Source organism: Gymnoscopelus braueri (genome assembly GCF_963280865.1).
Source record: "Gymnoscopelus braueri genome assembly, chromosome: 23".
NCBI lineage: Eukaryota > Metazoa > Chordata > Actinopteri > Myctophiformes > Myctophidae > Gymnoscopelus > Gymnoscopelus braueri.
This window is the reverse complement of record NC_137625.1, coordinates 35954953-35982469: the sequence shown is the minus strand read 5'-3', so window position 1 is coordinate 35982469 and position 27517 is coordinate 35954953. Positions and strand designations below refer to the sequence as shown.

At 40.7% G+C, this 27517-nt stretch overlaps 1 protein-coding gene across 4 annotated transcripts; it reads left to right on the top strand.

Annotated features, from left to right (window-relative positions):
- Positions 1-443: 443 nt before the first annotated feature.
- On the top strand, positions 444-20836 carry LOC308079923 (uncharacterized protein). Of its 4 annotated transcripts, XM_080421571.1 has the most exons (19): positions 444-791; positions 2802-2927; positions 3374-3658; positions 3791-3890; positions 4085-4262; positions 4980-5067; positions 5256-5534; positions 5768-5870; positions 6320-6494; positions 9249-9336; positions 9714-9880; positions 10423-10468; positions 10803-11081; positions 11216-11315; positions 11413-11584; positions 12887-13004; positions 13922-14206; positions 18154-18277; positions 19855-19995. In XM_080421571.1, exons 1-18 carry the CDS (start codon positions 530-532, stop codon positions 18237-18239), a joined length of 2937 nt encoding a protein of 978 aa, XP_080277697.1. In that variant the 5' UTR covers positions 444-529; the 3' UTR covers positions 18240-18277; positions 19855-19995. The 4 variants fall into 4 exon arrangements, with proteins under 4 accessions (XP_080277697.1, XP_080277694.1, XP_080277695.1 ...); XM_080421568.1 differs by lacking the exons at positions 12887-13004; positions 13922-14206 and having other exon boundaries at positions 19855-20836; XM_080421569.1 differs by lacking the exons at positions 12887-13004; positions 13922-14206 and having other exon boundaries at positions 5768-5877; positions 6327-6494; positions 19855-20836.
- Positions 20837-27517: the final 6681 nt, after the last annotated feature.

Here is a 27517-nt window from a genome sequence, read left to right as displayed (position 1 = left end):
CATGGTATTTTCATAGAGCACTGAGTGACTCGTGATTTTTTTGTCAAATACAAATTTGAATGTGATCCTATGGACATTTCTCAACTTAATTCCAAAGTCTGGAGAGGAACAACCACCAGATGTCTGGCAGTTGGATTTTCCTTTTGAAACCACAAATCGAAATACAACAAGATAACAAAGAGGTGTGTGGAGGGGGAAGCCAGACACATGGCTAGTGTGAGAGCAGACGTGTGGCCAATTGCATTTTAGGGAAGAAAAAAAAACAGCCAACCTAAAGGCCAAACCACACCAATGCTTGTGGATTACTTCTCCAAAACTGTTTCATACTTTCAATGCAAGACAATAGTTCTAAAAAATGGGGGGCGGGAACCCTCTTGTCTATTCACATTTCCTGGTACATCAGGATTCCTGTCTGTAACTATTTGCCTAATTGCCAGAGAGGATTGCAGCTTACAGGGGGACACTGAAAATACGCAGGCAAGCCATCCTCGCACATTCTAACCACATCGGGTGGTGTTGGTTAGAAGTAATGGCAACGCCACGTTATCTACATTTATTTGATGCTATGAGGGATATGAACGGTGAGGATTTTGAAACGTTCCTGTGGGTTCTGATTAAGGATAAAAGTATCCCGACTAGTTGTCTGGACAAAGCTAACAGGATGCAAACAGTGGACTACCTAGAGAAAACCTACTGTGATGAAGCTGTGGAGATCACTGTGGATGTTCTGAGTAAGATCCAGATGAATGATCTAGCAAAGAAACTTTCAGACGCGTGGGCAATGTCCAAAGGTAAGACAGATGACATTAAAATGCATAGATGAGGAAGAGTGTTATGACCCTGGCTTAGGGGTAACAGAACCACAACAACAACAAAAACAAGGGAGATGCAGTTGAAAAGACAAAAGTGAATATTTATTGATTAAACAAAACAAAAGTGAAAGAAGGTTCTACTATCGTGGAAAGAGTGCAAAAAAAGAAGGGAAAAAAAGACTGCTGAAGAACTGGTTAAACAGTGAAACGCGTTGGCAGCACTCGCTGGTGAAGCGGCAATTTTCTGCAGCACCTCCAACCAAAATCAAATCAGCCTGCCATCATGAGGCAGAATCAATTATATTTCTACTATTCCTACAGATTTTGTCCAAACCCCACGCCATACGGTGCACATTATCTCTGTAGTGATGTGATCAAGACATATCTGTCAGATTTCTCATATTCCATTTCGATTGGCTACTATTGGCATCCAAATGTTGCGAGAGTGGCCCGGTTTGCACAAAATACGACACGAATGCGCCGCCCAATTGTTGTGAAACTTTGCACGCACACACAGTAGGCCACCACAAATGTTTCTAATCTTCTTCATGGTGGCGTAGCCCTGGTCCTTAGTGTTAGTGAGTTCTCTCTAACACCCTGCCAGACGCTCGGCTCTGCTCATAGACAAGGAATTCCACTGCCCTGCGAGGGCTCTAACTGTAGTAAAAGTAAACAAAACCACTTAGCTACTCACCGAAACAAAGGCTGTTTTGTGTTGTTGAAGGTCAATTCTCGGAGGTGGGAAGCATCTCAGCACCCCACCTTCTCTGCAAAATACACTTTTGGTTCAGAAAATAAAATATGTCCGCAAGACGGAAATTATTTCATTTACTCTACTGCGCCCTTTACAGATCTGGTCAATGGTACTTTATATTGACCAGATCTGTAGAGGGCGCAGTGGAGTAAATAAAATAAGCAGAGCCGAGCGTGGGCATTAGAGAGAACTCACTAACGCTCTGCACCAGGACTAATGGTGGCGCTACAACAGCCCACTTCACATATTGGTCAATAACTCTTGAACCATAGGTTGTACAATAAAAACTATAAATGAAATTTCAGACCAATTTATCAATAACAAAGTTCTCAATGACACCAATTACTCAGATTTAGGGTATATTTTGTCCACAAATGTAATAGAGTTCACCATGAGGGTTGGAAACAATACAAATATTCCATACATTTTAAATGAATTGTCACGTGCTGATGTGGTGAGAAGCCAAATGCAGACAGCGACGCAGGTATAGGATCAAAAGCCCGGACTGTTGTTTAATACAGTTGACACAGGTGAACAAAGACAAGAACATTTCAGACAAACTAAAAACACGTGACTCAAGACCTTTGACTCAACAAGGACTGACTGGGGAACAAGACTGATATATACATGAGGGGTGATTACAAATGAGATACACAGCTTGGGCAAACAGAAACATAGAACCAAGAAAACTAGACCAGAGAACAGAATACATAGAAATACAAGACCTAGATGCTACAATCAATGACACAAAGTCTGTGACTGTGACATGTATGGCAAGCAAAAACACAATAATAATTAAAGAAAATAAATCACAATGTGGATAGCTATTCTTTATCAATCAGGTTCGTTATCGATCCCACAATTGATCCTTTTCTATTATTGATAGTTGTTGGCGAATTTGTTTGCGGCCGCGTTGTCCGCGTATAGGGCGGGCCGGCACTGTCCATAGACCCTGGCTATTTGTGCTAGATTACATTTTCCTCCATTTGCGTTTTGCTACTAAACTCACACAAATCTGTACACATTATCTCTGGGGTCATGTGACCAAGATGTATAAGTCTGCTTTTTCAGATCCCATTCCAATTGGTTATGACTGCCTTCCACAGTTTGCGGGCCCTGGGTAGGAAACCCTGCCTGGCAGAGACCTGCGCCCCGAGGAGCACACTTTTCTAGTTAATCAATCTACTGGGCATTTTAAATTTGAACTGGTGTCATTTTCATCTCTGCTTGTCCAGGTCCTGCAACCACAATAGTAACAGAAGGCAGACCTACAACGGAACCAGATCCAGAGACAGAGACAGATTCTCCACCTACTACAGAACCTGCAACCACAGTTCCTCCCAATCCCACAACAGCTCCAGGTATGGCAGTTCATTTCTAGTTTTATTCTGAATGGTAATATGCAGTGAATAATTGATTTCAAAACATAGTGCTGATATTGCTTATTCCTACAACATGCATATTTTGTCATAAGAAGGAATGTTGGCTGCATCACACTCCAGCTGGCAACTTAACCCAGCTCTGCTGTGTGTCTTTCATACTTGTATAGTCTAGAGGTAAAATGTCCACCTCATTTAGAAGGTATTGGTTTCAAACCCCAGGTGGGCTAACATGTTTTTGCACTCAAAAAGTTTGGCACAGGAATTATGTGTTCTAATTGGAATAACCATTTTTTCTTTGATTTGATTTAATTGATATATATATATATGTATCAGTGCATTCCAATGTTCTTTCCTTGCTTTACATTTCCTGCTCCCTTTCTTTTTTCTTTCCTTCCTTACTGCCTTTCCTTTGAATGTAATCGTAGGGGAAGACAATGACGACTTAATAGACGACATGAAGGACGCTGAGTACATCCGCTCAGACCTGGTGGAACAGGCGTTCAGGGCCATCGACAGGGCTGACTACTTCTTGGAGGAGTTCAGGGACAGCGCCTACAAGAACCGGGCCTGGCATCACGATAACCTCCACCTGTTAGCTCCTTCCATCTACTGTGAGGTGATGGAGGCCTTGGACCTCCGTCCTGGACTCTCCTTCCTCAACCTGGGCAGCGGGACTGGCTACCTCAGCACCATGGTCGGTCTCATCCTGGGTGAGTGTTCCACACATGCAAAGCTAGAAGAGTCTAATGTGACGAATCCTCCAATAGAATAGAATACAGTAGGTATCCCCTTTGTCTTCACTGTGGTGGATTAATAGTTTTGTTTTATTATTTTACCTACAGGTCCACTTGGAGTGAACCATGGGGTTGAGCTGCACACTGAAGTGGTTGAATATGCACATGAGAAACTGGAACTCATCAAGACCAGAGACGGCTTTGACAGGTATCAGGTTGTTTCATAGGTTACAGTATAACGAAAGGTAGACAGAAAGGAGGGTGAGTGACAGTGACATTGTTTTGTATTGTTGTGTGTGTGTGTGTGTGTGTGTGTGTGTGTGTGTGTGTGTGCGTGCGTGCGTGCGTGCGTGCGTGCGTGCGTGCGTGCGTGCGTGCGTGCGTGCGTGCGTGCGTATACAGGAATAGGTTTAACTTTTGCGAGCCTTGCTTTATGGTGGGCAACTGTCTGGAGATTGTACCAGGGGATCGTCAGTATGACAGGGTCTACTGTGGTGTCGGAGTGAAGAGTGAGTACGAGGACTACATGAAGAACCTGCTCGAAGTGGGAGGAATCCTGGTTCTGTCACTGGAGGACAAGGTCTTTATGGGGCACATATCCCTACAAAATCCTCAGTATTAATTAACTCTGATAGTGTAAACCCTAACCCGAAATGGGTTCCTTAACACTCACTTACTGAATTTGGTATTATGAATCGCAATTAAGTTTTATTGTTTTAAATAAAATAAAAATCTCACTGTTAAAGCAGCACTATGTAACTTTTTAACAATAGCATATTATGTCCCACAAAATGATAAAGTTGCATGTTTAAGCAATAACAATCATCCTTCCATAAATGTATACTAGTATCGCTGCTAGGGGCTTGACTGTATTACTATGTATAGGGGAGACAATGAGTTTCATCCTGGCATTTGCCAAGGCACCAAGGCAGAACTGCCAGTCAAAGCGAAGTTTGGACAATCACAGTGCATATACTCGCAGGACATGCTTACAGAGACTCTTGGGTAATGAAGTCAAAGACGTTGGCTGACATGTTATTTGTGTCCAAAGTGGCCACTGATACCCCAAACTACCTAGTGCTGCTTTAATGTCTTAACAGTTGGAAATGTGAGTTTGTAATGTTTCAGATAATTTAATGTCTTTGTTGCTTTGTTATGATCAATTTCAGGTAGCATTTTTGTATATTTTGTGTTTAGGCCTAGTTTGGAGTAAAATATTTCCATTGCACTATTTTTTAAGTTTCTATGAATTTCATTGATCGACTTCTGATTTAGTTTGTCTTTGCCCTGTTCTCAGTTGACAAAGATCACAAGGACAGATTCCAACAGCTGGGAGAAAAAGGAGATACTTAATGTGATCTTTGCCCCCCTGGTGCTGCCCAAACGTAAGCTCTGAAACCGAAGAAGCCTGTTAACAATATTAAAGTCCAGAGAGACGTTTTAGACTAAAATAAATCTGGAGTGTTCATTTAACTCTGAAAGTTACCACTCTAGATTTTATTGCATACTTTCCTTCACCAAGAACTTGTAACTTATGCTGCCTTTCCTCCTTCATTTCATTTCATGTCGGAAGACAATAACGAGTTGATTGACAACCTCAAGGAGACTCATTACATCCGCTCTGAGTGGGTAGAGCAGGCGTTCAGGAAAATCGACAGGGCTGACTACTGCGTGGATGAGTTCAGGGACAGCGCTTACTCGATCCAGGCTTTGCGTCATGGTCACATCCACCTGTCAGCTCCCAACATCTACACTGAGGTGATGGAGGCCTTGGACCTCCGTCCTGGACTCTCCTTCCTCAACCTGGGCAGCGGGACTGGTTACTTCAGCACCATGGTCGGCCTCATCCTGGGTGAGTGTTTCACACATATAAAGCTAGAAGAGTCTATTAATAAGCTAACATACCTGTCTGAGACAATTTAGCTGCTTGTACTTGTATTAGTACAGTGACAAGTTACAAATAAAACCTTCTTGATACTTTATTCCTCCTTTAGAATAGAATAGAATAGAATAGAATAGATAAATATTCCCTTTGGCTTCACCGTGGTGGATTAATAAAGTTGTGTTTTATTCTATTCCCCACAGGTTCATTTGGAGTGAACCATGGGGTTGAGCTGCATGCTGACGTGGTTGAATTTGCATATCAGAAACTGGACACCTTCATCAAGACCTGTGACACCTTGACCAGGTATCAGGTTATTGTATAGGTTATAACGAAAATTAGACGGAAAGGGGGGCATCGAGAGTGACAGTTATAGAGACAGTTACACAAGAAATGATCAACCATCTTTTTTTCTGTGAATGGATCTCATGTTATAGAACAATTCTATTCTACTCAAGGAGAAAGACGTAGAACATTTCATAGAGGAAAAAACACACCAAGTCATCTCTCTCTGCCTAACGTCACCAAGCTAAGAAGCTCCTTCCCATTCCCCTAGACACATATCTCTACAAGTCTCTCATAGTTAAATAATCACTTTACTGTGTAATTTTACACATCGCCACCTGTCAATTCTACACTAGGCATGCATTTCATAAGAAACCTAATAATCCATTATAAACTGTTTGGACTATTGGCTGAATCTTAATTATAAAAGTGTGTGTGTTGTTATGTGTGTGCTTGCGTGTAACCTATAGGTCTAAGTTTTGCAAGCCTTCCTTTATGGTGGGCAACTGTCTGGAGATTGGCCCAGGGGAACGTCGTCAGTACGACAGGGTGTACGTAGGAGCCGGTGTGAAGACTGAGTATGAGGACTACATGAAGAACCTGCTTAAAGAGGGAGGAATCCTGGTTATGCCACTGGAGGACAAGGTCTTTACAGGGCACATATCCCTGCAAAATCCTTAGTATTAATTAACACTGAGGGCCCTATTTAGACAATCTAAGTTGTGGATGTGTCTGTCTCCAATTTTGCTAGTTAAATGGTGCTATCAGTGTGCAAAGCTCAGCACTAGTCGCAAATTGGTTGTATTTAATCTCTGAATTAGTGTGCTGATGTGATGTGATGATGTGATACAATGTTTTGCGATTTGAGAGTGCAAACTAGGCAAAACTCGGGACTCCTGAAAGCTGCCCCCCACACCCTTCTGTCTCACATCAGGGTCTTGAACTTTGCAGTGTCTAAACTAGTCATGGATGTGTTTTGGGCATAACATGAATTAGACCAATCAGAGTGTCTTCTCTCCTTACCTATAAGAGCTAGGTGCACTTGAACTTTTCCACATTGTAAATGATGGATTCGTCAAGTTAACATATCAAATAAATAATCACGCTCATCCTCAGTTATGTTCTTCATAATAAATAATCACGCTCATTCTCAGTTATGTTCTTCATATAAAACACCTATTGAAGCAGGACAGCAGTGGTAGGAATTATCGTTCATTTCAGTATTCGAATCATTTCATTCTCGTTCACAACATTTTTTTTTTTAAATAATTTGTTCAGCGTTCAGCGCTTCCAGTTCCATCCTCCTCACGTAGTTTAGTCCAATGAAAAAAGAGGAATGTCTCTCTTCAGTCAGTCATATACTTAAATCGTAGTATTTAATGTGCTCTTTAGATAGCAGGGGAATTCGGCAGTGGAGGACTGTGGTAGACTTAAGAAGAGGCCAAAGCTGGTCTGAGGCGCTGTGACTTTTCTCACTCTATACCTAAGATAGCAAAGTGCCAAACCACATCTTATTTTAAGACCAATAAGGGTCCTTACGTGGGTGTTGGGTGCACAGACGGGCACAATATATCCTCCGCTCCGCCGACAATGGTCTCCTCTCCATCCTCATCCTCCTTGACCTCAGCGCCGCATTCGACACCATCAGTCACTCTATCCTCATATCACGCCTCCACTCCTCCCTCGGCTTATCCGGCACTGCCCTCTCCTGGATGAAATCATACCTCTCAGACCGCCAGCAATACATCTCAATCAACAACTGCACCTCCCCCACTGCCCCAGTCACTCACGGAGTCCCCCAGGGCTCAGTGCTCGGTCCCCTACTCTTCACCATCTACATCCTTCCCCTCGGACAGATACTACGCAACCACGGACTTCAATTCCACTGCTACGCTGACGACACACAAATCTACCTTTCCACCAAAACCATCACCGCAGCCACCCATTCCACCATCACCGCATGCCTCACAGAACTCAAAACCTGGATGCAAAACAACTTTTTAAAACTCAACTGCTATAAATCTGAAATAATCATCATCGGCCCCGACTCCCTCACCCGCTCCACCCAGGACTTCTCACTCAACATCGACGGCTCCCTCATTAAAACCTCCCCCCACATCCGCAACCTTGGTGATTTTTTTTACCCCACCCTGTCATTTCTCCCGCATGTAAAAAACATCACCAAAATAGCCTTTTTTCACCTCCGGAACATTGCCCGTCTCCGTCCCTCCCTGACATCTTCCGCTGCCGAAACCCTCATTCATGCCTTCATCTCATCCCGGTTAGACTACTGCAACAGCATCCTCCACGGTATCACCGCCAAAACCCTCAATAAACTTCAATATGTACAGAACTCAGCCGCCCGCCTGCTCACTCACACCCGCTCCAGAGACCACATCACACCAGTCCTCCGTGACCTCCACTGGCTCCCGGTCAAACACAGAATCAACTTCAAAATCCTCATCACCACCTACAAAGCCCTCAACCACCAGGCACCCCAATACATTTCCGACCTCCTTCACAACCACGTCCCCACCCGTTCCCTCAGATCCAGCGATGCCAACCTCCTCAAATTCCCCACCAAAAAAAACAAGCGCACCTGGGGTGATAGGGCATTCTCCGTTGCAGCACCCACCCTCTGGAACCCACTCCCACCTCACATCAAAACCGCCCCCACCCTTGCCGTGTTCAAAACCTCCCTCAAAACCCACCTCTTCAGAACTGCTTTTCCCACCTAGCCGATCTCCTACCACCCTAGTCTCGACTTTTGTTTTATTCCCTGGCCTTCTGCAGCCTTTTAAACTTTTTATTCTCTGTTTTTTTTCTTATTAAAGTTGTTTTGTTTTGATTGTGTTCCACTTAGTTTAGCATTGTAAAGTGACTTTGAGTATTCAGAAAAGCGCTATATAAATCCCAGGTATTATTATTATTATTATTACAAGTACATTTAGTAATTACACAATGTGGGCGCTGGGCGTGAAAATGACAACTTCGTCAGTTGGAAACTAGCAATGACAATTACGCATTGCTTTTCACCACTTTGCACTGGTTGCAAGATAAGGCACCGAGAGTGTACTGTATTTGGTAATATGAATTTCAATGAAGTGAGAGACTGTTTTATTTTTAATAAAATGTCCTAACAGTGGGGAATGTGAGTTTGTAATGTTTAAGATAATTCAAAGTCTGCTTCCACAAAATGACCAAGAAAAGAAAACTCATAAGGGATGCTAACATATCTGAAGATGGAATGATTGATATTTTTTAAATGATGAATATCAGACAGCATTTTCTTTATTTTTGTAAGTATTTTGGAATAAAAATATTGCAGTTGCAAATTTGGAAATTATAGTAGTCAATTTAAAAATGTCTGATTTCGTTTTTTCTTTGCTCTCTTCTCAGTTGACAAAGATCACACGGACTGGTTCCGACAGCTGGAAGAAAAATAACTTCCTTAATGTGTTGTTCGCCCCTCTGTTGCTGCCCAAACGTAAGTCTGAACTGAAGAGTTCAGTCTCTCTAAAGTTTTACTGTGTGCTTTTCTTCGCTAGGTAGCCTACTTGTTATTAGTTTCTGTAATTGGCAAGTCAACAGCCAAAACCTGCTGGTTAACATTGCTAATACAACTTCAACACATCTTGTGACTGTTGCAACTGAACGCTAATTCAAAACATGTAAGCGCAGGTAAATGATAGATCTCCTTCAAATTGTATTTGTTTTTCTATTTCTAAAGGGCTGAATATTATGTTTTTTGTGTGTGTGTGTGTACGTGCGTGCGTGCGTGCGAGTGAGCGTGTGTGTGTGTGTGTGTGTGTGTGTGTGTGTGTGTGTGTGTGTGTGTGTGTGTGTGTGTGTGACCAATTCCAGCTCCTTCCATGGTGCACCCTGGTGTGATCTGTGATGGCTGTTATGGAAGAGTTATGGGGACTAGGTTTAAGTGTAAAGTGTGTCCTGACTATGACCTGTGCTCTGCCTGCCAGTCCACTGGACTTCATAAGGAACACCCTATGCTGTCCATCTGCGAACCACTCCAGGTCAGAATATAATTTCTTAATTTAACAACTGCAATGGTCGAACTTTAAATACAGATACCTATGCCATGGAATGTAGAAAAGGAAAGTATGTTGAACAGGAAATGGTAGTTAGTTGTTGCATCATCCTTCAATGGTAATTAAGGAACAACTCACAAAATATGTTCATGCACGGACTCCTCAGCGTTTCGTTTTAGGTATATAAAGATGAATACGTATGGAATATTCCTTGATTAAGTCGTCCCATTTGCCAATTTTAGTATATTCTGTTGTGTTCTATGTATATGCTGTTTGCTTGGCCACATATGATATGTTATTTAAATGGGATGTTATTTAGACTTATTTAGACCTAAGATTTAGAGATGCTAGATTTGATGTAAACCTGGTGTCCTAGTTACTTTGTAGCGCTACATTATTTACTCGGCACTCTATTTACTTGACCTCTGACCCTGTTAATGGCTGCCTAGATTTCCTTCTGTTTACACCTGTCTTACATCTTTCTGAAGTTTATTTTATGGGGACTTAATCAAACTCTCTTTCCACAGCGTCCCCAGGAGGAGGACCTCTCCTCTGAAGAGCTCCTAATTCAAGGTATAGCGATACAGAATTCAAATGAGCAGCATTCAAATGACGGAAAGCCAATTTTAGACAAACTTAGAAATAAAATTAGAAAGCCATTTTGACGATCATGGTCACATGATGTGATGTTAACACTAACAAGCTTTTTACTTAGAAAAGGTGGAAATATTTTTTGCACCGGTATGCTTTGTTTTTATTTTGATATACTGTATATAGTTTTATAATTTATATACATTTACTATTGCTTACAAAAATACTTTCCTTGCTTCCTTTCCTTCCTACCTTTTTTCTTTCCTTCCTTACTGCTATTTCTCCTTCATTTTAATTGTCATTGTGGTGGGGAAAGGCAATGATGAGTTGATTGATGCGTTGATGGAGGCTGAGTACATCCACTCTGAGCTGGTGGAACAGGCGTTCAGGGCCATCGACAGGGCTGACTACTTCTTGGATGAGTTCAAGGACAGCGCCTATGAGAACCAGACCTGGCATCATGATAACCTCCACCTGTTAGCTCCTGTCATCTACTGTGAGGTGATGGAGGCCTTGGACCTCCGTCCTGAACTCTCCTTCCTCAACCTGGGCAGCGGGACTGGCTACCTCAGCACCATGGTCGGCCTCATCCTGGGTGAGTGTTCCACACATGCTAAGCTAGAAGAGTCTAATGTGAGGAATCCTCCTATAGAATAGAATAGAATTGATATTCCGTTTCGCTTCTCTTTGGTGAATTAATAAAGTTTTGTTTTATTATGTTCCCTACAGGTCCATTTGGAGTGAACCATGGGGTTGAGCTGCATGCTGAAGTGGTTGAATATGCACATGAGAAACTGGACTTCATCAAGAGTAGTGAAAGCTTTGACAGGTATCAGGTTATTTCATAGGTTGTAAAAAAAAAAGTAGACAGAAAGGAGGGGAATTGAGAGTTACTGTTGTTTTGTTGTGTGTCCTTGCATGCACAGGTGTAAGTTTTGCGAGCCTTGCTTTAAGGTGGGCAACTTTCTGGAGGTTGTACCAGGGGATCGTCTGTATGACAGGGTGTACTGTGGTGCCAGTGTGCAGCACGAGTATCTGGACTTCATGAAGAACCTGCTTAAAGTGGGAGGAGTCCTGGTTCTGCCACTGGAGAAGGAGGTCTTTACAGGGCACACATCCTTGCAAAATACTGAGTGTAAAAATGGGTCAATTTTAATAGGGCTGAACGGTATGGACAAAACATAATATCTATTTCTACTAAATATCCCGATAAAAATACGATATACAATATATGAGTATGGATTCACAGATTTATTTGATTCAAATATAACAACTGTGAAAACTATGCATTCTTAAACTAGAAAAAGTGCTCCTGCAAACAAGCCAATCTCAGCCAATCAGGATGGAATATGAAAAATCTGAAAGACACGTTTCGTTTAATGACTATAGAGATACTGTGTATCGATTTGCGTGATGTTTGGACAACATCTGTAGGAGTAGGCTACTGTCAAAAAAAATATTTTGCAAAAATTGGCCTCCTGGTGGCGCTATAACAGGCCGATCTGAAAATGTTTGAGCAGAGGTTCTGCACAGTTTCGCTCCGAACGGCCCAACGGTGCCGGAGATTAGCTTACTCGCACTCGCACTCGCACTCACGGACGGACAGGCAGGGTACAAAACATAGAGAGACCATACCATGCCTTTCGGCCTGGCGGAGACAAAAAATGGGTTAGCAACTGTGAAATCATCAAATCATTTACAAGTCAATCTGGCTTGCCTGCTGACCAAAAGTAAAAAACGTAATGTCGGACACTTATTTTGAAGGCTGACCGGTTACTTTCTTACTTTTGTAGTTAATTGGCATGGAAAATCACTGATCGTTCAAGAAACAAACGTCATTCAGTTATGCTTTTTTGAACATGGGATCAGTGAAGCTTTTCATACAGCTTTGGTAAGCTTCTGGTCTTTTCAGATGGAGTCACGGAGCCTATTTTGATTGAGAATTAAGTCAGCAGGTACGGGGGCGTGATCAATCTAGTATTGTGTTGAGTGGAGCGAGTGTGAAAACGTTCACAATCATGTGAAACTGTCGCCGGTGCTTGTCTAATGCGCACAACCTCCCGCCAGAGATTAACTGTCATTATTCCCCCGTTTCTCTCCGTAATGCGCAGAGAAACAGAGGTGCTTTCAACTTTCACCATATGGGGTGCCACAAATGCGAAAAGTTGAACCATATAGAAATGCTAATTTCTATTAGTTGAAAGCCTACTTCTACAAAATGATTGGCAACATGAAAAGAACATTTAAAAATATATATAATTCCCTCCTTTTTATGATTAATATCAAACAGCATTTGCCTTGTATTTTATATAATGAAGTAAAATATTTGCACTTAATTTAGAAATTACAGAAGTCAATCTAGGCAATTACTGATTTTGTTTTTCTTTGCTCTGTTCTCAGTTGTTAAAGATCACACGAACTGGTCCCAAAAGCTGGGATACAGAGAAGATCATTGAAGCGTCCTTTACCCCCATGTTGCTCCCTGAAGGGGAAAGCAAACCAGAAGCAGTACCACTACGTAAGCTCTGAAATGAAGAATTATGTTAACAATCTTTAAAGAAAGAGACATGTGTTCATTTGATTAATTAGCTTATTTTTATTTTTATTATGAAAAATTAATTAACACACCTTTCTTCACCTTCATCTGTAATTGGCAAGTCAGCTAGTCAAAACCTGTTGATTAACATTGCTAACACTTCTTAAATAAATCCTATAGCTGGGATGTTGTGGTATCCCTTTATCAGAGCTCACAAAGCTGTACATCCCAGCCAGAGCCCTGAGGTCAGCTGAACAGTCGCTCTTGACTGGGCTCAAAACCAGTTATAAGACCAGAGGTGACCGGGCCTTTGCAGCGGCTGGCCCTAGACTCTGGAACACCCTGCCCCTCCATATTCGCACTGCTCCTTCACTAGAGGCGTTTAAAGCCGTACCAGGAAAGTAAAAAAAAAACGCCCCACTCCACTTTCAATAGAAAATATGTTTATACAAGGCTGTCTGAGCCATAGTGACATGCCTATATAGGGGCATATCGGGGGTATTTGTCAGGGGCATCCATATATGTGCATTTGAAGGATTTCAAGGGCAGCTGACCGACTGACTGACCTACTCTCTGGGTGCAAGGTGAGGATAGAGTTATTTAAGTCCAATTGTAATTTGCGGACATCTGCTTTTTTTGGTCAGTTAATAGGGAATCGAGAAGTTTGGTATAGCTGATGGTAGGGCGTTCAACATTTTGGTGGCAGAGTAGTACAATGAATTATTCCACATGTGTCCGGGGTTTGAGTATGGGGTTGGGGTGACAAATATGACCAACATGTTTCATGGTTTAAACGATATACTACATGTGCCTAAATTGTACTTTCCTTCCTTTGATTCCTGCTTCATCTTTCTTTCGTTACAAACTGCCTTTCCTCCTTTGTTTCATTGTCATTGCAGGGCAAGACAATGATGAGTTGATTGACAACCTGAAGGAGACTCAGTACATCCGCTCTGAGCTGGTAGAGCAGGCGTTCAGGAAAATCGACAGGGCTGACTACTGCGTGGATGAGTTCAGGGACAACGCTTACGAGATCCAGGCTTTGCGCCATGGTCACATCCACCTGTCAGCTCCCAACATCTACACTGAGGTGATGGAGGCCTTGGACCTCCGTCCTGGACTCTCCTTCCTCAACCTGGGCAGCGGGACTGGTTACTTCAGCACCATGATCGGCCTCATCCTGGGTGAGTGTTCCACTCATGCAAAGCCAGAAGAGTCTAAACTACAATAGAATGAATATAACATTGGGCATCACTGTGGATTAATAATAATAATAATAATAATAACTAGAAAGTACTGTTCCTGAAGAAACAGTGTGGGATCGCTAGGAATGTTGATAGTATCACACTAGAAAGTACTGTTCCTGATTAATTCTGTCTTACCTATTTATATTACATAATTTGTGATGTCACGTGAAGCTTGACCAATCCAAAAACGGGCGGAATAATAATAACTAATGAAGATAACATTAGTGTGATCGCTAAAGCGATCCCACAACTAATGAAGGTAACATTAGTGTGATCACTAAAGCGATCCCACTAATGTCACGTGAAGCTTGACCAATCCAAAAACGGGCGGAATAATAATAATTATAACTAATGAAGATAACATTAGTGTGATCGCTAAAGGGATCCCACTAATGTCACGTGAAGCTTGACCAATCCAAAAACGGGCGGAATAATAATGATAAATATAGCTGCAAGTAGCGATAAGCGAGGCCAGGGAATAGAGAGAGAGAGAGAGAGAGAGAGAGAGAGAGAGAGAGAGAGAGAGAGAGAGAGAGAGAGAGAGAGAGAGAGAGAGAGAGAGAGAGAGAGAGAGGGAGGGAGGGAGAGGGAGAGAGAGAGACTAATGAGGAGTGAGTGAGGGCAGGTGTGATTATGGATTGAGAGGGAATGACAGCAGGTGAGGTGGGTAGATCCAATCCATTGGAATAGGCCAGGTGGACTGTTGCTGTTGCTCACTTTCTAAAAGAACATAATTATGAGAAAGAGAGAGAGAGAGAGAGAGAGAGAGAGAGAGAGAGAGAGAGAGAAACGGAATAGATTGAAGAGAAAGAGAGAAAGAGAGAAACTGAATAGATTGAAGAGAAAGAGAGAGAGAGACTTGGAAACGGAATAGATTGAAGAGAGAGAGAGAGAGACATGGAAACGGAATAGATTGAAGAGAGAGAGAGCGAGAGAGACATGGAAACGGAATAGATTGAAGAGGGAGACATGGAAACGGAATAGATTGAAGAGAGAGACATGGAAACAGAATAGATTGAAGAGAGAGAGAGACATGGAAACATAATAGATTGAAGAGAGAGAGAGAGATGGAAGCAGAATGGATTGATTGGACATCTCAACCTATTGCCATTAACAGGAATCGAACTCTCAACCTTCGGATTGACAGGCTGCAACACTACCTATAGTGCTATAGCTTTGTCCAGGCTAAGCTATTGTTTCATACCCTCTCAAATAAGTATTTCAGGTTATCTTTATCAATTGCATATGTATTAATTGACACAATTACTGGTAGTGTCTGTTGATATTTATAAGTATTTCCGTCCATTATGAACCAAGCCTCTGTGTCCCGAACTACTCTAGATCACTGGTTCACAAACCATTTACCAATAAAGGCATTTTTGTGTCTCCTCGGAACGAAAACTAGTGAAAGTAGCCGATCTACAAGCTCATAAAACGTTGCTATCTGAAAAGTTGTGAGATTGTAGATCGGCTATTTTCACAATGAAGTTTGTCATACATTGCAAAAACATACTCTCTCCAAGAAGCATTTCATGTTACCTTTAACAGTTGCACATGCATTAATTGAGAGAGAGAGACATGGAAACATAATAGATTGAAGAGAGAGAGAGATGGAAGCAGAATGGATTGATTGGACATCTCAACCTATTGCCATTAACAGGAATCAAACCCTCAACCTTCGGATTGACAGGCTGCAACACTACCTATAGTGCTATAGCTTTGACCAGGCTGAGGTTGTCTGTTGAAGATAAAAGTGAACCAGTGAAAGCAGCCGATCTACAAGCTCAGAAACACGTTGCTATCTGAAAAGTTTTGAGATTGTAGATGGGCTATTTTCAGAATGAAGTATGTCATACATTGCAAAAACATACCTTCTCAGATAAGCATTTCATGTTATCTTTATCAATTGCATATGTATTCATTAATACAGTCTTGTTGTTTGCAATGCACTTTAAATGAAGTCTCCACCAAGTGAGGGTTGAACCGGCAACCTTGATGTTATGAAACATTCACTTAAGCGGGAAGCCATTGGACCAACAGACCTGGTCCAGTGAAAACGGAGGTCAGACAGATGATACCATTTCACGCAAATAATAAAAAAATCCTGGGTTTAAGTGTTTTTCAAACTGCTCAAAATTGCGGACAATCTAAGGGCGGAGAGAGAGACATGGAAACGGAATAGATTGAAGAGAGAGAGACATGGAAACAATAGATTGAAGAGAGAGACAGATGGAAGCAGAATGGATTGATTGGACGTGTCAACCTATTGCCATTAACAGGAATCGAACCCTCAACCTTTGGATTGACAGGCTGCAACACTACCTATAGTGCTATAGCTTCGACCAGGCTGAGGTTGTCTGTTGAAGATAAAAGTGAACCAGTGAAAGCAGCCGATCTACAAGCTCAGAAACACGTTGCTATCTGAAAAGTTTTGAGATTGTAGATCGTCTATTTTCAGAATGAAGTATGTCATACATTGCAAAAACAGACCTTCTCAGATAAGCATTTCATGTTATCTTTATCAATTGCATATGTATTCATTAATGCAGTCTTGTTGTTTGCAATGCACTTTAAATGAAGTCTCCACCAAGTGAGGCTTGAACCGGCAACCTTGATGTTGTGAAACATTCACTTAAGCGGGAAGCCATTGGACCAACAGACCTGATCCAGTGAAAACGGAGGTCAGACAGATGATACCATTTCACGCAAATAACTGAAAAATCCTGGGTTTAAGTGTTTTTTCAAACTGCTCAAAATTGCAGACAATCTAAGGGCGGAGAGAGAGACATGGAAACGGAATAGATTGAAGAGAGAGAGACATGGAAACAATAGATTGAAGACAGAGAAGGATGGAAGCAGAATGGATTGATTGGACGTGTCAACCTATTGCCATTAACAGGAATCGAACCCTCAACCTTTGGATTGACGGGCTGCAACATTACCTATAGTGCTATAGCTTTGTCCAGGCTGAGGTTGTCTGTTGAAGATAAAAGTGAACCAGTGAAAGCAGCCGATCTACAAGCTCAGAAACACGTTGCTATCTGAAAAGTTTTGAGATTGTAGAACGGCTATTTTCAGAATGAAGTATGTCATACATTGCAAAAACATACCCTCTCAAATAAGTATTTCAGGTTATGTTTAACAATTGCACATGTACTAATTGACACAATCATGTTGTGTGCAATGCAACTTTAATGAAGTCCGCATCAAGTGAGGCTTGAACTGGCAACCTTCAGGTTGTGAGGCACACGTTTAAGGGAGAAGCCATTGGACCAACAGACAAGAACCCGTGAAAAAGGAGATCACACAGATGATACAGTTTCACGCAAATAGCTGAAAAATCCTGGGTTTAAGTGTTTTTCAAACTGCTCAAAATTGCGGACAATCTACGGGCGGAGCTTACTGGTCAACGTGATACATGTGTTCCTCATGAGTCAAGGCACATGTGTAAACAGGTTTAATGGCTGTCGGCCAAACGAGGCATGACTTTTGCCTGTTTAAAGTTTGCACTTTCAAAAAATCGCTATAGCGCCCCCCTTTGACCAATTGGAGTAAGATTGGTTTCAGTAATATTTTTAATATTATTAAAGTGGGAGGAATCCTGGTTCTGCCACTGGAGAAGGAGGTATTTACAGGGGCCAGGGCACACATCCTTGCAAAAATACTGTAATGATTGTATTATCTTTCAGAGTATTTCCTATTGTAGCCTACTTTGTACAATAGATCTGTACTACTGTATTTTAGTGTAGAATATTTCAGTTTGCTTTTTGTGTTGTCCTTTTAGCATAACCTTGACTGTACTACATGCATTGTTAAAAACATGTTCATTATATTATTCAATCAATCAATCAATCTGATTTAGTTTTTCTTTGCTCTGTTCTCAGCTGTTACAGATCACTCGAACAGGTCCCAAAAGCTGGGAGAAACAAAGTATCCTGGATGTGCGCTTTGCCCCCCTAGTGCTGCCTGAACATAGAGGGAAAAGCAAACCAGAAGCAGCACCACTACGTAAGATTAAGTTAACACTTTTTTTTCTCCGCAAGTCAACTAGCCAAAACCTGCTGGTTAACGTTCATTAAACAAATACAATAAATTTAATTAAATAAATCATAGGCGGCTAGTAATGCAGGCTATAAGCCTTCCTAAATGTCATAGTCTGGAAAGTGGGGTCCACCTGGTTTTTCTTAATCCTTGAAGTGTTTATAATAAGATTCCCATGGGGTTCATTTTTAACCCTTTATTACACATATCCTGAATCTAAACCAGAAAATGGAGAAAATAGAAAACAAAATAAGTTTGAAGGAAACAACCTACAGAGACAAATAATTTTTTTTCCCGCATACAATTTGGACCCAAGGAATTCAATAAAGTGGTTATTATTCAGATTTAAGTATACATCTTGACTCATTACAGGACAAAAAACGCAAAAACGAAGCGGAAAATGTTCAGATTGTAAGAATTGCAGGAAAGAATGTATTGCAACTTCTCACTTTGGGCACGCAGAGCAACGTGTCCCATTTATTACACACGCTGGACTCATACTGACAACACAACACACACACCTGTTTCCTCTTGCCTCTAATCAAACCCCTGTGTGCGTGCGTGCGTGCGTGCATGCGTGCGTGCGTGCGTGAGTGCGTGCGCACGTGATTTACAGTAATCAAGGTAAACACGAGCTAATACATCAAATGCATAGAAATAGTAATATTATAGGTAACCTATAATCAGTCTAAACAGTATAATATCGAAATATATGTACGTTGAAACTGTACACACTATAGGATGCCAGGTCTACAAATTAAACTGGCATATGTCTACATAACATGCTATCTAAATTACATCTTAGCCTTTGCATAAGACTGCAAGGTTGTCAAGGCTAGGGCAAGTGCTAAGCTTTTTCAGCAACTCTTATTGTGTGGTGAAGTAAGTAGGTATGTACATTTTATTTGTATGGCACTTCTCACAGAGATAACTCAAAAAGTGCCTTACATACAGCAGAAATAAAGACACGGGCAAGAAGCATTCAAATGATTAAAAACAACAACAAAATCTAAGACATTCCACAAATGCTTGTTTAAACTGTGGTGTTTTTAAGTGGTTCTTAAAAATGTCCACAGAGGCTGCAGCTCTCAAGACCTGTGGAGGGGCATTCCATACCTTTATTTCAGCCTGTTACCTGGCAGAATCTTAAAATACACACTTCAAGGATTAAGACCCCACTTTCCATCTAGACCTACTGTCTTATATACACAGAAAAAAGTAATCCTCTGTGGCGGCCTGCATCGTCACAGGCCGCTTGGTGCGGGGCTCAGCACTTACCTAAGTAAGGTCTGAACACAATTCCACAATGGGAGCATGATACTGGTGTCCGGATTTTATTAGTTTTCTCCTGCTCAATTCTTGATCCAGCACCCAGCCCAGCAGGATATGGGATGTGTGTTTTTTTTATTTATGACTTCGTTTAGTTTTGCAAAAAGCTTGTCAACTAACATTAAAAACAACAACTGACTATAAGAAATAGTATTATGACATGGATAATTGCAAGATTTTATTCTCTTTTCTTTTCTTCTTTTTTTTCAACACAGGAAAACATGACAGCATCAAAATAGTTCTGCTTGGACAGACAGGCACTGGAAAGAGTGCATGTGCAAATACAATCCTGGGAAAGCAACAGTTCGAATCAAAACCCAGCCCAGTGCCGGTTACTAGAGAGTGTCAGACGGGAGAAGTTGTTATCAATGGTACACATGTTACTGTCATTGATACACCAGACTTCTTTAATGAAAACATGCAAACGCCAGACAAACATGTGATGAAATGCAGAGAGCTCTGTCAGTCAGGCATTTGTGTGTACTTACTTGTGATGCAGGTGTTCAATTTTACGTTAAGTGAGAGAGACATCCTGAAGAATTTGGAGGAAACAATTCAAAAGAAAATGAGAGAGAAAACAATTATTCTCTTTACTCATGGTGGAGACCTAAAACGTAGAAACAACACCTTGAAACAATTTCTGGGTGGCACTGACCATGAGCTGAAGGAGATAGTTGAGAAGTGTGGTGAAAGGTACCATGTATTTGAGAACAACAGCTCAGACAAACAGCAGGTGAACACCCTGATGCAGATGGTGCAAAATGTAATGCATGGCTGTAGCCAGGGGTCGAAAAAATGCACTGTACAGTGATGATTTATTTTGTTCGATCAATCAATCAATCTGAAAAGTGTAATCGATAAGTAAAGCCCAGAGACCATGGTGGAGGGGGTTCATTAAAAAAAAACATGCGGCTGAGCTAGTGGTCTGGTTAAAGAGGTTCTGTTGCAATCCAGGTTTGCACATGCAAAGGTATAGGGTATTGAGGAAAGAGGTTGATTCTTTGCAAAAAAAAAAGAAAAAATCTTATTTTAGTTTTTGCTGAATTCAAATGTCCTGTGTTATAACATGTTTCTTTTGCTTAATGTTTTATGTAAAGCACATTGATTTGCCTTGTTGAAATGTCCTATACAAATAAACTTGTATATATAAGCCCTGTTTACAGTACATTTTGATTGTCAAAGGTTTTAATACTGCATTTGATCATTTTGTCAAACCATTAAAAAAAATTGGCTTATTTTTTTGTCAGTAAAGAAGCCCAGTGTTAAGAATCTGATTTAATTACAAGCTTTCCCATAATGGGATTTTGTAATAACTACTTGTCCAGTGGAGTGACGCATGTCTTTCCCCCTCTCTATCTGTCTCACTATACACTCAGTTTGTATGATTGGTTGACTTTCCCCCATGGAGAATGAGATCTTTGAATTGCAGACAACTTTTTTCAAGTTAAGTTTGAATGAGAAAATGTAACAACCAAAACCACTTTATTCATTGTAGGGCAAAATCATGATTATTTTCTAATAACATAATAATAATAATCCTTACCTTGCATAAATGTTTACATACTGGAGATGGTAAGTCTACTCTAGCATGCAAGTTACAAAGTTGGGGGAATCATTATATTGTTATTCTAGATTTGCAGAGAACAGTATTACTTGAGGACAGGAGTAGATTAAGCTAAACTAGGTAGTGTAAATGTTTGTCATGGTAGCTTTAATAGTTGTTTTTCATTAAAGTGAAGTCATTCTATTTCGATGAGAAAGTCTTGGAACATAAAAAACTTCAAATATGTATTCAAAAATTACAACAAATGTATGTTGCTATATACTGTACATAGCAACAACCCCAAAAGGGGTTCCCGTCTTGAAAGGTATAGTTACAAACAGTGTTGGGCAAGTTACTTTATTTTAGTAATATATTACTATTACTTATTACCTTCATTTTAAAGTAATACATTTCGTTACATATTACTGTCTGAGCAACAGTAATATATTAATATTACATATTACTTTTTAGTTACTTTTTTAAAAAAAACTCAAATTGAACAATTAAATAATCTAGATTTTGTATTATTGTTATTAGCCCACAAATTATTTTTGGGACACAGAGATGGCAGATGGGCAGGCATTTAAATTATAAGATATGATTATAAATTACATTAATGAATCAATTTTACTTAAATTAATCAATTCATGAAAAGACATACCTTCTATAATGTAGCCTATAATGACATGACAAGACACAAGCCTCTTTCTATACCTTTTTTTAATTAAAGTCCACAGAACAAGGACTGCATGAGCAGCATAGAATGTTGAGCCTATGAAATTAAGATAAGGACATAGAAATATGGTTAAGGTCATTTAATTGTTCAAAATTTGACCTCTCTGAACAGTGAACAGTTATATTACTGTAGTGTCATTGTGTCAACCAATAACGCATCATAACAAAATGCATCTTGACCTACAGTACCACTTTGATTGTTTGACAACCAACAACTAGCCAATTTTAAGTAACACAACCGTCCCTATCTATGGGATCTTAACTCCATCCATGTGTGGTCAAAGTGGCAAATAAAATCTCTTAACACAGCATTTTGACATTCCCGGCCGACACTAATTTAGATACATGGCATGAGTTTAAAACATTGACTTCACTAGACAGTCAGAGTTAAGACTCATTTATATGGTCTACAAAGAACTCAGCTCTATACAATTATATTTATACCGTAGGCTACTCTTTAAATAAGAATCCTCATTTTATTTAACCTTTAAGAGAAGACTGCGCTAGCCATTTATCCCCAATCCAATACTCTCCTATCTCACTGTCTGCAGTGTTGCCTGGTCTGATTATTATAAGCCACATTGGGCTTGTTTTTCTGAAGTTGCTTGTAAATAATGGTAGAACGGTTGTGAGCTTGTAGATCGTCTATTTTCAAATAGCCAACATATATAAATATGCACGTTGTTTAATGGACGACATATATATAGGTTTGAAGTGCTCATGTGGCCTATTATAGTCGCTTCTTTTGGCCTTGTTTTCATAGACCTAGTTGCTTATTCCTCTCGCACAATCTGGCAACACTGCTCACGTTCCGACCAGAGTCCGACATATACTCTGCAGCCGCACCATGGGGATTTTACATTGAGCACACACACCCGATGTTTGGCTTCTAACTTAGCTCTGGACTTTAATTGCCTTTCAATAAAACCACATTTGATAGACATGAGTATCACCTACATGTTACTGATTAGAGATTATTTTATATTTTTGTAATCAGTTCATTATTTCCTGCCTAATCGATAAATTGGAACATTGCATTGGGCGATGCTTAACTTGCCTTCTTTAAATAAATTAAATGGACTACACACTCTCCCTTCAGCTGATTATAGTAAAATTAGAATCACAGAGATTTGTTGACAATGATAGCCTGTAGACTCTACAAATTTGATTTGACGTATTTTTACTTTACTAGAGTATTTCCAATTTCCAGTACTTTTACTTCTACTCCACTACATCTCAGTCACTGCTGTGACATAACAGTATATCCAGGCCTGGAATTTCGTCATTTTAGGGGCAAGGCCACTTGGCCTTTGGTGTTGTCATTTTTTGGAGGGCAAAAAGGCCAAATGCCAGGGCAGTAGGCCATCCCAAAAAAAAAAAAAAATTTAAGTCCAAAAATGTTTTTTTAAGTCCACAGAAATAATGAATTTAACTTGAAGGTTAAGGATGATTGTAAACTATATGTGAAATATAACCCATTTATTTCACAAAATAATGTGTTGGCAAATGACCAATATTTAGTTATATAGGTCTCAATATGTCACATTCAGCCCTGGACTTCACTGACTGAAGTAGGGGTCACATTAATCACATTAGATTCACAGATTAGAGATTTTATGTATTTTCCCCACAATTTATTTTTATTCAAATGAAATGTGATTGAACTTGCATTAATAATGACTTTAGTTGATTTTTCACTCTTTAAAATATAGTATTTCTTAATTATTAATAATTACAGCTTGTAGATTGGCTATTTTCACGATTTTAAATTGTTTTTAAATAATAGCCTAATAAAAAAAGGAACATACAAGATTTCCACCCGACAGCGATAATATATAGCCAATATATGGTTCTGTATCAGTATATGAGTCAGTTTTTGCAGATTTCATTCTAATTGGCTACTATGCCGTATGCCTGCATATGAATTTCATGGGCCTGGGTAGGTCACCCACCCTGGCTTGGCGGAGATATGCCCTGTTGCGCACACTCCGCACAGCAGTCCAACAGCAGAGCAGGTGAAAGCAATTCACTTAAACAAGGGCTGTGTTGCGCACCAAAAAACAGACTAAAACTGTCACATTCTAGCTGCTGAAATAAACTTCCCATTTAGATCATTGTTGACAAACGAACAGAACATGGATGTGGAAAGCATATTGAATCACAGCAGGCGAGCAGCGTCAGGTTAGGCGAGCAGAGCAGTGGCGTCTTATCTTCTCAGCAGTGGCGTGATATCTCTGTGTCTCCTCAGCTTTCAGGTGAATAAAATGGTGTTGCCTGAGACTCTATTTATGCTATGTTTGACAACGTAAGAGAGGCCATGGTCATGGTCCTCTGTATGCTAATGACCGTGGCCGTGGCTTCACCCTGGCCATTGTTCTCCCAGAACAAGTTTGTCCAGTATTCAGACCAGGCAACCTAAGAAGCTGCTGGGCACTGCCGTTTTTTTCTGCCTTTTTTTTTTTTCTTTTTTCCATTAGAGGTAGTATTAAATGGCGTTTTCTCAAATCACCTCGCGGGCCAGATTTGACTGGCCCGCGAAACACCAGTTTGACATCGCTGCTGTAGAGAGAGGTGCACCCTTAGTTTTAACAGGGATTTTGCTGTAGGCTGCGGCTTTGTGGGTGAATGAAAAATAAAACATTTCACTTTGGTGGGTAACGCACAAAGTAACGTAGTAACGTAGTGTCATTTTACTACTATATTACAGCTTCTCCTTGTAGTAATGCGTCATATTACCCGTTACCGCAATTCGGTAATATATTACATAACGGCGTTACGTTACTAACGCACGTTACCCAACACTGGTTACAAATAGGGGTTCCGCCCTAAATGGGTTAAACTAGACCACATAGTATATGTTTTCCTGACCATCTAGTATAGTAAATAAATTATTGATATTTTCCAAAATGTAGTAGTACTGATTTTAGAATCTATTCGCAAAAAGTACACTGCTGTGTGCCAGTGGCACTGCACTGTCATATAGACTACCGTATCATACCAAAGGTGATATGTTTTCAAAATACAAAAAATGCCACCTACAACTTTTCTTTCTCAAGTGTCCTGCTGTCTGTAAATGCAAAAAGAAAATATGTACGTATATAGAATGAGGTATAGAGCTGCCTCTCTCTTCAAAAATTCTGTGTATAAATGACTTGCCCTACATAATTATGGACATGGATGGTAAGTCCACTCTAGCATACAAGTTACAAAGGTGGCCCACCTTATAATAATGTGTGAGATAGTTGTATGTATGTTTATTATAGATTGCTGGCTTTGCAGAGAACAGTGTTATTTGAGGACAGGAGGAGATCCGATCAAGTTCTACCAGCTAAACTAGGTTAATGTTTGGCACGGTAGCTCCAGTAGCTGTTGATGAGATCACAGTACTGTGATTCCATGCATAGGTGTGTTGTAAGGAATGCCACTGGAACAATGGGGGAAAGAAAACATGATGAGTGATTAGATAATTAAGGGCATGGCAGGATTTAAAGGAATGTAGTGTCAAGCTGGTGTAATGCTCTCACACAAACACAAGCACACACGCACGCACGCACGCACGCACGCACGCACGCACGCACGCACGCACGCACGCACGCACGCACGCACGCACGCACGCACACGCACACACGCGCACACGCACACGCACACACACACACACACACACACACACACACACACACACACACACACACACACACACACAGGACTTTTTAATCTGATTGCTCAGAAAGTAGATTCCTATTACAACAATACTTTTATATAATATGTAGTGTGGTTTTGGAAAAAACATATTTCAACACTACACATGACTGCAAATGTTAATAATTTTGTTCTAAAAACTGTTCTTTGTTTGTGTAGAAATGGATGAAAAAGGGGACATATTTGTCTCCGCCAGGAGACTATGTTTTCGTTCCCGTCCATCCGTGTGTCCGCCAAGCTAACATTGGTCAAGCTCCACGTGACACGTGACAATATGTTGAAAGGGTGTGCTCTGATTGGCTAGCGAGACGCATGACGAAATAGAGACCTAGGTGTGTCACTTCAAAAAAATCTTTTATATTTTTTGAAGTGAGCTTCCATCAGCCAAGCTAACATTGGTCAAGTGACACGTGACAATATGTAATATTGACAGGATTAATGGAGAGTATCTTTTCCTCTCCGTCCGTCTCTGTATGTGTCCGTCTGAGAACACCCAACATTGGTCAAGCTTCACATGACATCACAATATGTAATATAAATAGGTAAGACAGGATCAATCAGGAACAGTACTTTTCAGAACAAATTACCCGACCGTGCGTGTGTGTCCGTCTGAGAACACCTAACATTGGTCAAGTTTCACGTGACATCACAATATGTAATATAAATAGCTTAGACAGGATCAATCAGGAACAGTACTTTCCAGTACAAACCGAGATCACAGCTGAGATCACACAATGAAACTAACTCCCATAACACGAACCGAAGAAGCAGCAAATCATCGTCTGAAACCTGATGAAGAAGCAAAGGCGCTACGCCGACAGTAGGAGGCCCAAGCTAAGAAACAGAAAAGAACACTTGAATCCCTAAATGACAAAAAACGAAGACGAGCCACAAACGCTGACAACATGACACAGCAAAGATTGCTACAATCTCTGGAAGAGAGCACTATGATCATGTTCTGCAAACAATCCACCACAACGAAAACAAGTTCAGTACAAACACAAACGAGCTTGACCAAGCAATAGAAGACCTTGAAGAAATGAGACCACCACAGCATGCCTGGAATTTGCATGCAGCCAACACTGAACATGAAATAGCCATACAGGAAAATGAAGGCAATATCATAGAGAGAGACATAGAAGAGGATGCAGACCGATCAAATCTTGATATCCAGTCCAATCAGCCACCTGTCCAATCAGAACTTCATGCACGTTTCACTGCGGAGCAAGACAAAAGCATGATGACTCGAGAAGATTACTTAAGCATGATGCAATCACTGACTCCAAAACAGAAGGAAATGGTGACCTTTCATAGAAAATGGTGCAAAAACACAATCATTGCACTTAAAACTCATCAATCACATCCAAGCTACCAAATTATTCTGAGCGGACCAGGAGGAGTTGGTAAAAGTCACATCATCAAACTGATCCACTATGAAACCATGCACCTACTCCACCGACTGTCTCGCTATTTTGAGCCAAACGAGCTTGTTGTACTTTTGACAGCATTCACCGGAACAGCGGCGTTTGCCATCGACGGCATTACACTTCATTCTGCCCTCAACTTCGCACCTATGACTAAATCAAAAGGATACCAACCTCCAAAACAGGACGCATTAAATACATTGCGCTCACGGCTGGGAAAGCTAAAACTGCTAATCATTGACGAAGTTTCCATGGTGGGTGCAGATCTTCTACATCACATTCACAAACGCCTTCAAGACATCACAGGCATACACAGCCCAGAGTCCCGTTTTGGCAATGTCAGTATCCTTGCAGTCGGTGACCTGTACCAACTACCACCAACAGGTATTCGACACCCCCTCTGATGCCTATGTCAGACTACATGGTTCATTGTGGAAAGAAAACGTCCAACTATTTGAACTAACAGAAACGATGCAC

Excerpts from the sequence above, each read along its gene's own strand:
- LOC308079923 (XM_080421568.1), top strand. The coding sequence starts at position 530 with ATGGCAACGCCACGTTATCTACATTTATTTGATGCTATGAGGGATATG. Across the intron at positions 4,263-4,979 it reads TTCTGTCACTGGAGGACAAG|TTGACAAAGATCACAAGGAC; the intron begins GTCTTTATGGGG and ends CCCTGTTCTCAG. Across the intron at positions 11,082-11,215 it reads CATGGTCGGCCTCATCCTGG|GTCCATTTGGAGTGAACCAT; the intron begins GTGAGTGTTCCA and ends TGTTCCCTACAG.